The sequence below is a fragment of the Pseudonaja textilis genome, chromosome 2 (genome assembly GCF_049901715.1).
Source record: "Pseudonaja textilis isolate UNSWEBS1 chromosome 2, rPseTex1.2, whole genome shotgun sequence".
NCBI lineage: Eukaryota > Metazoa > Chordata > Lepidosauria > Squamata > Elapidae > Pseudonaja > Pseudonaja textilis.
In genome coordinates this window covers 201,407,196-201,420,029 of record NC_141991.1, presented here as the reverse complement: position 1 = coordinate 201,420,029, position 12,834 = coordinate 201,407,196, and the positions used below count along the sequence as shown (strand labels likewise).

The following is a 12,834-nucleotide window of genomic DNA, read 5'->3' as shown; positions in this document are numbered from 1 at the left end:
ATGGTTGAATTTTTAATTAGAATTTTTGGCTTTGTAGTCAGCTTGCTATGTTGCTAGTTTTAAAGGTCATAACTGGGACATACAGCCTTATAATTATATATTTAGCAATAATATGGGAGATATTAAGAAATTTTGTTGGTTGTAAAACTTCATGTTTTTATTTCTTTTCCACAACAGTATAATTTGTTTTATGTATATTAGAATATTGGAAATGGAATTTAATTTATTCATAACATTCACCATCCTCATGCAATCCATTAAGAAAAAGTTTGATCATTTTGGTCTAATTAATATATTTATGGAAATATACATATATATGGCTTCTGTGAAACCAACTTTTTTGGAAATTCTTCCTAGAGGAATTTATGATATATGTTAATTCTCTTCCAGGTATATATACTTGGATAACTGCTTCACAAATCTATCACAAATAGCCATCTATGCACAAATTTAAGATCTGGTTTGTTTAAACATGTTTGCAGATAAGCATAATTGGTTGGTATCATGCTATATGTTATAAAGCACCAATTTATAAGGTACAATGATCAGATTTATCAAATGACTTATCACAATTAATAGATTATGTCTAAGATAAGAAGAGATAAGAGTATTTTAACTAGTACAAACAAGCTTAAAACTATCACTTTCACATACATGCTTGCTCTAGCACGAAGGATAAAAATCCAGTCTTACAAACCAGGACAGGAATTTCCAATAATGTTTAATGCTTGGGACTAAAGGCCTTACTGGATTGTGGTTATTATTTTCTCTACTTCTTCAAATATGTTATATGAATCTCTGTAGCTTTGTCACATACAGTATTTATTTTAACCATAGTCCCCATTATTTTATTCCATGTTCTCCAATTTATACTACTGCTTCTGATGTATTCAAATCTTATATGCACTTGCTTACAAGGCAAACAAATATATCTAAAACTACTTACTTCATTAGTTATTCTGAAAACAGAATTGGTGTTTCAAAATTTGAAAAATGATAGCCAATATGTTATTTGTATCAGATAAATACCCATATATGAATATTCAGTAATTACTGGTTCTATAGTTGCCTTTTAACAAATTAATCTTATGTATAAAAACCCCCAGCAAAACGTGTTTATGAAAATGCATAAAGATAATTTGTAACCTATTTTTGAAACTTATTTTAATTCACTATTCAGCAAGAATGCATACATAAACCATTCAAAACACTTAAATATTGCCTGACTTTATATTATTTAAAATATTACTGTTTTTTACCAGTACATTTTCTTACCGTAGAATTGCGAGGCTTAGAAACTTTTGGGGGTAATGTATCTAAGGTAAAAAGATATATCAATTACTCTAAAAATATCAGTTGTGACTTATTATTTAGATCAGCGTCAAGAAGCAAAGACAGACTTTATCTCCATTCAAAGACAAATTCAGTTCCCATTAAAAAAATGGAAATAAACAAATTAGCACATGTGAATTGATCCTGGAACAGATTTTTCTGGAATAGAAAAGATTATGTGTAAACTTTTGTCTGCTGCTCAAGAGGATCTTGTACTTTTGTAATTTACTGGAAGGTTTTTCAACAGGCTGAAAAGTAGAAGAGCCTCATTACTAGTTCATCATCAGCAAAAGATCAAATTGGGAGCAAAATGTAACTTTCCCTAAAATTGGCTCTAGGTGGATAGAAATCTTATCACATCAGGTTTCCCTGATGTGTAAACTAACTACAGCTTATTATAAATCAAGAAAAATATAGTCTTGTATGATAGTGAAGCTTTGTTTTACCAGCACTCCCAGTGGAAGTTCGGTTTCAGTGACATGGATCTACAATCTGAAAGCAGCCAAGTTATCTAAAGGTCACTTTAACATCAATATTTATGGGAGTCACATTTCATTGTGCAATGTACTAGGTAAAAAGTTCTTCCAAATAATTGCATGCTCCTCATTTACAAGAATACGTCATTCATATCTGATCCCATTTCATTTTGGAGATGGAATGGATCACATATTGGTACATAAACGTGATGTCCCTCCACCCTTATATATCCCTCCACCATATCTCACCACTCCAAACTGAGAGAAAATTATGTCTCTCTAATTGATGCAATAGATCAGGGGTGTCACATTCAAGGCCCTCCATGATGAGGGTGAACAAAAGCACACACAGAAGTGTTCTCACTGATGCACACCTCCATTCTATCCTGAGAGTTTCCACAGCTCAGAACCTAACTCCAAACATGGATGAACTTTTAACTAACAAAAGATGCCAAGCATCCGGCTCAGACAAAACAGCATGAGAGAGAGAACTAAAAAGCTTATGTTTGTTTTTTGTTTTAAATTTGTTTTTGCATATTAAAAACTTATGTTTGTTCTTTGTTTTAAATTTGTTTTTGCAGATTTAATTGAAATCTTTGTTCATATTTGAAATGTTAATCCTGTTTGGCCCACATTAATACACACATGAACTCATATGATACCATAGTCTTACATCCAACTGGCCCTTTGATGGCAACCATAATGCTGATACAGTGAAATTTTGCAGGAAGCAGTTTCCTCTGAGACCAATGTCTGCCTTAAAACATCTCTGCAGAGGAGGAGGGGATGGTGGGGGAGCAGCATGGGGAAAGGCTGTCCCTACAAGCTAGCATCCTTGCCACTCATAATTGGAAACAGGGATTTTGAGAAGGGCCAGCCTCCCTCATGCAGGATCAGGGAGCACTGCTACCCTGCCACCTCCTCTTGCTCTCCAGAGATCTGTCAAGGCAGAAGTTGGACTCAGAGAAAACTGCTTCTTGAAAACTTTCTCCTTCATGTTTCCACACACAGCAGTGGGGGTGTCCTCCACCTCCTCCTTTGCTGGGAAGGTGCACCAGACAGGGAAATGCCAACAATATCTGGGATTGGGAGAAAAACATCTCCTTTGGCATGCTGTGCGTACACACACACACACACACACACACACACACACACCATTCTAAGCTTGGAGACTTTTATCCACATCTGAGCTTACAAACTGCCAATCATGTCTGGGCTTAGGGAGAAGGTCCTCTCCTTTCTATGTAGATGAAAGTCCCCAGACCTGGAATGATATATGTGTGTGCATGCATGCACTTGGCTGCCAGCAATTTGGGGAGGCAAGGAGCTTGAGGGGCACCAAACTGTCCCCACATCAAGTTAGCTGGTATGACTTGTTCTGTCCTGACCCAGCCATGCCGAACTCGCCATGCCCAGTGAGCGGTGTCAAGCTGGTCACACCCACCCAGTTAACCATGCACTCCAATTGGCCATACGCAGTGAATGGGGACAAGCTGGCCATACCCACACAGTCAGCTACACCCACACAGTTGGCCATGCCCGCCCGCCCCTGCCCTGATATGGCACTCAATGAAATCCTGCAGTAGTTCGACATCCCTGAAATAGATACTTATTATCTTTTTTAAGAAACTGTATTTAAGAAAGAATTAAGTTAATTATGCCAATAATGACACTGTTAGCGTACTTTTAATTTCATTATTAGGAATTTGCTTCATCTTCTTGACACAATCAGGCATTAGTAATGTACACAGTGTATGGATTTGACTTCCATATTTTAAAAATATAAGCCACTTACTATTTCTTAAGTGAAAATCTGGATCTTTAACTGGCTCTGTGATTATTCTTAGAAGTCCATCTGCTTTGTAGGAATAATGTTCCACTAGCTGTCATTTGGATAAAATAAAATACCAGTAGCAGCAATTAAACCAAAACAAATGCAAGCTATTAAATGCTTAGTTCCAGCCCACAACTAAAATTTTGGATTATAATTTCTACTTACTATTGCACATAAATATCAGGTTTCGGTGGACAAGCAGGACTGGAAATATCTTGGCAATTTCATAAGAAGGTAAGAACTTCTAATAAGTAATTTTATTAAGTTTAGAAAGCTATCATGAAAGAAATTGCAGAATTTCAAGTACAAGGGCCATTTATAGAATAACTATTCAAACCTTTTGTATTATGTTATATTGTTCGCTCTTTTTAATGGGCTACTTGGCTTCTTCTTGGAGCAGGAAGTCCAATTTCCACCAAGCTTGTTTTGATAACTGTGTGATATCAGACTGTTTTTTTCTAAAGAATGTGTGATTTAACACTCACAATAAAATTTAAATAGCCTTGCTGAGCTATGTACTGTATAAGTTTCTCTTTTTCACAACCATGGACTTAGATTTCTGCAGACATTAAACATGTACACCCCAGGATTAGAAATATGATGAGGCAACATCATATTTATTTGCTAATATGCAAACTATCTCATGTAGGAAAAGTATATAAATATATAAGCATTAGAAAATTAGATTGTATGGGCCAAATTGTTGTAAATTTTGCATGTTTGATCAAAATAAACTTCTAATTTCATTGAAGAATTGTGTATTTAAAAACAAAGCACCCCGAGAAAGTGAAAATTTGGCTTGTTTTCCACTCTTTTAACCCAGTTTTCTGTAGACAGAATACTAGTACATTTATGCCACAATGAGAAGTAATTGTCTCTCTCTTTTTAACTGTCCTTTTCCATCAACAAGAAATATGAGTAAAGTTTTAGTATACAAACTAAAAGGAATTCACACTACAATGTTATACAGGTGGTATGAGAGATTTTTTTTATCAGTATATGAATGACATTAAGTCATAAATAAAATTTGAGAAATCCATATTAAGGATTCTCATTTTCATACAGTAAAAATACAGTAAAATTAACAGTTCATCTCACTTCTAAAAGTATCCATAAAAATCCAGTACAACTTATGATGATACAAACTGATTAACAGTCCATCATGATGTCAGAATACAAATAATCACTTTTCAAACTTGTTTCCTGAAGTTGGGCACAGGTATGTAAGTTACATAGCTTGTGTTGTGATGTCATAATGCACAATGTATTTATTTTAACAATTTTAACTGTCCTTTTCCATCAACAAGAAATATGAGTAAAGTTTTAGTATACAAATTAAAAAGAATTCACTGTACATGTTATATGTTATATAGGTGGTATGAGGTAGGGTTGTCCATCTCACTGAATGTGAATCTGGGTGAAGTTCAATTAATTGTGAATGTGAATCTGGGTGAAGTTCAGTTAATAAACAATTAAATAATGTCACAATCATTAAAACACTTAAAAATAGATAAAGGCAAGAATTATTATATTTCAAATATATTTATCAGTATTCAATTAGGGATTTAAATATATGTTGTTGTTATTTATGCATCTTTTTGTGTGTAGTCTTGTCTAATGTTTCAAATATTTTTTTTCAGAAAAAAATGTTTGTTTATTGCGATTTGTTCCAATATTACAATTTTCTAAGGTAGTCTCTCTTTTGAGACATTTTATAATTGAAACACACTCAAGATACAGAAAATATTTGAAATATTCTGAAATGGAATCCTATTTTTTTTTTCAACAGCTATTTTCATTTAGATCTATTTATTTATTTATTTTATTTGTCAAATGCTTACAATATAATAGAAATAAGAATAAACATATGTATAAATATATGAAATAGGTATCAATAATTGGGGACAACAGGACAGGTATGGTAGGCACGATTGTGCACTTATGCATGCCCCCTACAGATCTCTTAGGAATGGGGTGAGTCAATGGAGGTTAGTTTGAGGGTAAAGGAGTGGGAATTTGAGCACGTGACAACAGAATCAGGTAGTGAGTTCCAGACATTGACCACTCTGTTGCTGAAATCATACTTCCTGCAATCAAGTTTGGAGTGGTATACATTAAGTTTATATCTATTGTGCGCTCTTGTGTTGTTGTGGTTAAAGCTGAAATATTCATTAACTGGTAAGACATTGTAATGTATAATTTTATGTACTATGCTTAAGTTCAATCTTAGCCGGTGTAGTTCAAGGATGTCTAAGCCTAGAATCTCAAGTGTGGTGGTATAGGGTATTCTGTTGTGAATAGAGGAGCGTAGTACTCCTCTTGTAAAATACTTCTGGACTCACTCAATTGTATTAATGTCTGATATACAGTGCGGATTCCAGACAGCAGAGCTGTATTCAAGTATTGGTCTAGCAAAGGTTTTGTATGCTCTAGTTTACAAATTAGTATTACCAGAGAAGAAACTTCATAAGATTAGATTTACAACTCTTAAAGCCTTTTTTGCAATACTGTTGCAGTGAGCTCTGGCACTTAGGTCATTCGATATGTGTACTCCAAGGTCCTTGACAGAGTGAGGGTTGTCAATGAGGTCATATCCACCTAGCTTGTATTTGATATGTTGATTTTTTTTACAATGTGTAAAACAGAGCATTTGTTGGTCAAGACTTGGAATTGCCAACTGTTTGACCATTCAGACACATAATCAAGGTTGCTTTGAAGGACAGTAGCATTGTTGGTGGTATTAAATAGTTTTATGTCAGCAAAGAGGACACAGTTGCTTATAAATGATCACAAAGGTCATTTATATAGAGTGTAAAGAGTGTGGGTTCTAGAACACTCCCTTGGGGGACACTGCTGTTAACTGGTGCAGGGTTTGATAGGGCGTTTCCTATTTTACCTACTTGTTGCCTGTTTGAGAGGAAGGTAGTGATCCACTTCTGAAGGGATCCGGAAATGCCATAAGAGTTTAATTTTAATAGTAGTTTGTCATGTACCACTGAGTCAAAGGTTTTGCAGAAATCTATGTAAAGTACATCTATTGCTTTACTCTGGTCAAGTAGTGTAGTCCACATATTTTTTCAGTGTAGAAGTTGCAAATTGCAGGACAATTTTTTTCTGAAACCAAATTATTTATTGAAAAGTCGGTTGTTTGACTCTAGATGGAAGGTAGTGCATTGGTTACTGATTGATTCCATAACTTTGCACGTGACACAACACAATGAGATTGGTCTGTAGTTTTCAACCAGGTGGGATCACCTTTTTTGAAAATAGGGATGACCATTGCTAAAGACAAGGTAAGATTCGGTAAGAAGCTGGTTCTGAATGATATCTCATATATTATGCTTAGGGGTTCTGCTATGGCAGTGGAGAGCTTTTTTAAGAAGTTTGCACATAAGCCACCAGGGCCAATAGATAAGAATGATTTTAGGTAACGGAGCGCATTTTCTATGTTATCTTCAGAAAAGTCAGTATGTAGTAGATCATTGCAGATAGTTGTGGTATGATTAGGAAATGTGGAGCATGAGCCATTACTATTTACAAAGACTGAACTGAAGAACGTGTTGAAGAGGTTTGCCTTAATGGCTTCATTGCTATAGTCTTTCCCATTAGGTCCTCTTAGGAGTGGGATGGTTTTTGAGTTTTTAAGTTTGTGTTTACAAAGTTATAGAAGGCGTGGGTGTATAAGATTTTCCTCTTGCTCACAGTGCTAATTGGTGCATTCTGCCTTTATCTGTAGGCATAAGGTTTTGTATCAGTTTTTAAAGTTAGCTACATATCTAGTTTTGTTTTTACGCCATAAGGATTTTTATTTATCTAAATATTATAGATATTTATTTATTTACCTAAATATAATAGATATGTAATAAAGCTAAATATAACAGATCTGTAATATATCTATTATTACAAATATCTTTCTGAATCTGTTCTGCCAAAAAACTTGTTAGGTTATCCTAATTGGGTAGGTTAATTTAATTAATATTAAATATGTCAGATTTTATACACAACCATACATAACACACATACATAAGCCTTCAATAAATGAAAATAATTATAAAAATTGTTAAAAACTGTGGACACTTATAGCAACATAAATATGTATACAACCAGCATGCAAGTTAAATAGTTAAGTGAATATCATTCAACAAACCTGACATAAAGTATCAAATTTCTTTCCAGCTGGTATTGAAAGTTTTCCTTTCTTGTCTTTATCAATGCGATAATGTGCTACCTTGCCTTCATTGAGTAAACAAAGAGCATAGGATCCACTGTTATCTCTTTCTCTAATCCTAAAAAGTAACATAATAATAATAATAATAATAAATAATAATAATGTAAATTATAGTCTATATAAAGAGAAGGGCTATGAAAATCTAACTTAATATTCATGGTAAAACATGCTGGGACACATTGCCCAAACTAGAATCATTAACTGCTCCTGCTACCAGTAGGTTAACAAAGATGATTATTATGTAGTTCAGACTGAGATTTTTTTTTTGAAGAATGAACATTTTGTTTTAGAAGGAAAAGAAACAGAAATTGCAAATTACATGTAAAAATTTGCAGAATAATGTTAAGATAAAATTAAAATGAAAGCAGAACTTATTCCACTGAAAGAAGCACCTCAAACATTATCATTATATAACTATTTATAATGGGATCAAAATAATTTTAAAGATAGTTTCATGACATTTTAATACTTTAGCCATTTCAATACTGCTATATTTAATTATTATTAAAATAATTTTAAAATAAATTTCATAGATCTATCACAAATAAACCATCTTAGTTTAAAGAACGCTTATTTTGAGTCAACCCCAATCTCAGCTTTGCCAGCAAGATATTTTACAGAATGAAATTTGATTTACAAAATATCCTGGCATCAAATATTATATATAAAGACAGTTCAATCTATTTTGTATGTTTATATAAAATTAGCAATACCTAACAGGAAAATAACTGGTAGCAAACAAAAGTCAGTATTTATAATTTGGTTCATCCTGCAGTTGATCATTTGCCCCCCAAATTGACCACCAGATATGATAAAACATTCCAACTTGATTCTTACATTTTCAAAAAATTTCTGAATATATATGCCTATTTTAAAAATCATCATTAGGCTAATATACCAGGAGAAAAACATACCATTTTAATGGTCATTTTATTGAGTCTATCATCTGCACCTCTATAACTGTCTGGTTTGGTTCTTCAACCCAACAGGACAGGCACAGACTTCACAGGATAATTAGGACTGCAGAAAAAACAATTACTACCCACCTGCCTTCAATCGAGGACTGTATACTGTACGAGTCAAAAAGAGGGCTGTGAAAATATTTACAGACCCCTCATATCCCAGACATAAACTGTTTCAACTCCTTCCCTCAAAATGATGCTATAGAGCACTGCACACCAGAACAACTAGACACAAGGACAGTTTTTTCCCAAAAGCCATCACTCTGCTAAACAAATAATTCCCTCAACACGGTTCAACTATTTACAAAGTGTGCACTACTATTACTGTTAATCTTCTCATCACTCCTTATCAGGTGTGGGATTCAAATTTTTTAACAACCAGTTCTGTGGGCGTGGCTTAGGTGGTGGGCATGGCTTGGTGGTCATATGACTGGGTGGACATGGCTTGGTGGTCATGTTATTGGCTGGGTGTGGCCAACTCAATATCACTCACATCGAGGCATGCATCTCCTCATGACTGTGGGGATGCTGCAACAGTCGTAAGTGTGAAAAATGGTCATAAGTCACTTTTTTCAGTGCCATTGTAACTTTGAATGGTCACTTCACATGAGCAAAGTACTAGCAAAGGAGGGAAAAAAAATCCAGAGATGTTCCTGAGACAGGAAGTTTAGTCCTGCCCAGAATGTAATAAGGGTTAACAGAGAGGCAGTTTCTGTAAGCAACACCAGAATATTTCCTTCCTGCCTTCCTTACAGGATTAGGCCAGTAATTACTTCTAACAAGCAGTTCTCCGAACTGCTTAGAATGTTAACAACCGGTTCTAGCAAATAGGCGCGAACTGGTAGAATCCCACCCCTGCTCCTTATCACCCATCCCCTCCCACTTGTGATTGTAGGACTGTAACTTTGTCGCTTGTATCCTTACTATTTATATTGACTGCTTCCTAGTATGATTTGATTGTTGATTGTACCCTATGACTATCATTAAGTGTTGTTCATTATGATTCTTGATTCTTAACTAATGTATCTTTTCTTTATGTATTCTGAGAGTATTTACAGCAAGACAAATTCCTTGTGCGTCCAATCACACTTGGCCAATAAAGTATTCTATTCTATTCTATTCTATTCTATTCTATTCTATTCTATTCTATTCTATTCTATTCGAGTTATAATAAATTTGATGTTTGCCTTCCATGACTGGATTGTACTGCTCATTTGTAGATAATGAAACCATGAAAAGTTTTATTTTGGAGGTAGGGGGAGAAATAGGAACAAAACAAATTATTTCTCTAGGCAATCTCTCCCATGTCTGATCTGTTTCTCCCTCCCCCTCTTGTAGAACAGAGAGACTGGAAAGGAAGGGATTACAAGAGAGTAAGTGACACACAGTAGGGAATATCTCTATCAAGAATATGTTTAGCTTTACAATATCCCTAAGAAAAGATATTAATATCTACAAAGCGTCTTATCCTGACTGTAACACCATGATATTTTATAGCAATCTACTGTATCTCAATCTGATGCCTTCCAAATGCTTTGGGCAAAATTGCAGCTTAATATACCCGAATGACATGTGATAAGGATGACTATCATACAAGTTGGTTTCATTTTTACTTATCCTCTTCCCCTAAGTCACGTTCTGAGAAGGTTATATTTTCAAAGTTGTAAAAAAAACATGAAGGCCAGTAAAAAAAAAAACCTACTGTTTTATGTTCATTCTGTGACCACAATCTGTTAAAAAAATATAACTGATGCAATCTTAATACATTATTTCCAAGCTTCCATGAATGATTAGTATATTCCAGTTCCTGATTTATGATCATTCTGTATATTTTTGATTGACCTATAGTTTAGTTCTAATAAAAAAGGCAGGAATTACAAATAGATCAGAATATTTTTATCTGCAAATTACAGCATTTTTCTGTATTTAAGAATTTATACTTCCACATAATCTAGTTCTAGTTTTCAGGATACTAGAAAGGAGTTTTATAATAAAATTACTTATTATGTAGCTCATCTGATTTATTATCTTGGTCTATTATTTGTTTAGTAAATTATTAGAGATCTATTATTAAGATCACAGTAGGTATAGTTGCCTATCTCTTGGGGCTACTACAATCTGCTTTCTAAATGGTAGATGAAACCTATGAGCTGTAACTTTTCACTTGATTATCCTCAACAAGTAAGATTTTCTTCAGGGTTATTAGGTAATTTATTATTTTTCCTTTCAAGCCAGAATACTGGTAATAATTGATAAGGGAGATCGTGGTGTAGCATTTTGAGTTAAGTCTTCTTTCTTCTTTTCCTGAAGACTGCTCTATTTTTGTTTTTTTCAACCTGCATAGCTTCTATGTCTGTAGACTTCAAGAGTTTTCAGCAACAGTCAGGCTAGCTATAGAATTCTAGGCACAAAAGGACCTTTCTTAGGTCAAGCTTAGAGTAACTTTATAAAAAAACAGAGAAAAGAAAGAAAATGCTTTTAGATCTGAGTTTAAAGTATGTAATACTAATATAAAAGTAATACTGCAGAATGAAAAAAATTTAAAGAGTACATGATAATGTATGGGACAATACCTACTTTGAAAAATTGTATAAATAGTATAAACATGGTCAGAAATCATAGCAAACTATAGTTTTAGAGAAAAGAATCTGGAAATATCTTTCAAATTCAGTATCTTTCAATGTAAAATGAGTGACAGAGGGAGAAATAGTATTAGTGTTGTTCGAGTTTTGATCTCACAATAGTTCCTTCCATTGAGCAGAATGAAGAATGTATCATTTTCATGCAAAAATTAAGCCAGGCCATAGTCTACTTTTTCAGGGTCTACTTTTTCAAACCAATCCTCTGGATGCACAAAAGGAGAGCATGAAGGCAATATTGTTTTTTAGTTGTTCATCCAGATTCTGACATTCAATGACCAAATGAACTATGAACTAACTGAACTATGGGCCTTCTATTTAGCTACAGAGATTATAACCACCACCCTACATTGATTTGTCCATTTTATTTTTATAGAAGGTGATAGTGTATGAAAAGTTTTTTTTCAGCTCCACAATCAGTGGACATTCTTTATACCAGGGTATCAAACTCAATTTCATTGAAGGCTGAATTGAGGGTTGTGTTTGATCTTGGGGGCTGGAATGGCCATGACTAGGGTGGGCATGGCTAACATGACATCATTAGTGTTGGGGAAACCTGCGGTTGCCTCAGCACTCTGCCAGCAAAAATGGGCTCCCGAGCTCCATTTTCAGCTGCGACGGCCTCCTGCAACTCTTTGTCACGAAAACAGAGCTGGGGAAGGCCACGTTGACCCCCCAAGCTCCATTTTTGCTGGCAGAGGTGCCATGGGTTGGTCCTTTGCTGTTTCCTTCCCCGCGGGCCAAATCTAAACACTCCATGGGCTGGATCCAGTTTGACACCCCTGCTTTATACTATAAAGAACTGATCATGCCACTGTAAAGAAATCATGAATGCTGTTTTAAGTAAATGGAACTGCAATGACTGACATTAAAAAGAAACTTTGGAATGGTTAAAAATATTGTTTTGAATATTTTTCCTATTCTTCTGGCTTTTTTTAGCAATAAATTATGGGACCTGTAGGAAAAAAACATGTATACTTACAAAAATTTCCCATTAGTCTTTGTACCCAGAAGTAGGCGTCGCTCTGAATCCTCCCGAGATATCATCCCATGAAACCAGGGCATTTTCAAGTGTGCAGTTGTAGCAATCAGTTTCTCCAGTTGTGGTTTTTGACTAATAATTGCTTGCTCAAGGGCATGTCCCTGTATAATTGACAGGAGGGCAAAAGGTAAGAATATAGTTAACTATGAAAGTTGATGTATGAGTGGCTTTGATCTAAACAGAGCCGTTTACTAAGATTTTAAAGTATAAACATTCTGAGTGTAGAACTTTTAGCATAACTTGTAGAGTTCATCTGAATGTCTAGATTGCCCTGAGAGAAATTTATTTCACTAATCCTTTTCTGAAAATATGATATTACTC

The 12,834-nt window shown here is 34.5% G+C and overlaps 1 protein-coding gene across 14 annotated transcripts in view; it reads right to left on the bottom strand.

Moving 5' to 3' along the window:
- The window catches only part of SYK (spleen associated tyrosine kinase), a 43,027-nt gene that overhangs the window by 16,222 nt on the left and 13,971 nt on the right, over window positions 1–12,834 (bottom strand). For 10 of the 14 annotated variants that reach the window (XM_087926871.1, XM_087926865.1, XM_026703940.2 and 7 more), the window contains exons 3-6: window positions 12,454–12,614; window positions 7,790–7,928; window positions 3,604–3,691; window positions 1,276–1,316 (exon numbers count right to left, since the gene is read on the bottom strand). In XM_087926871.1, the coding sequence (XP_087782997.1) occupies window positions 1,276–1,316; window positions 3,604–3,691; window positions 7,790–7,928; window positions 12,454–12,614 (429 nt within the window). The remainder of the gene's footprint in view (window positions 1–1,275; window positions 1,317–3,603; window positions 3,692–7,789; window positions 7,929–12,453; window positions 12,615–12,834) is intronic. The other 4 variants (XM_087926874.1, XM_087926875.1, XM_087926873.1 and 1 more) reach the window with 2 other exon arrangements.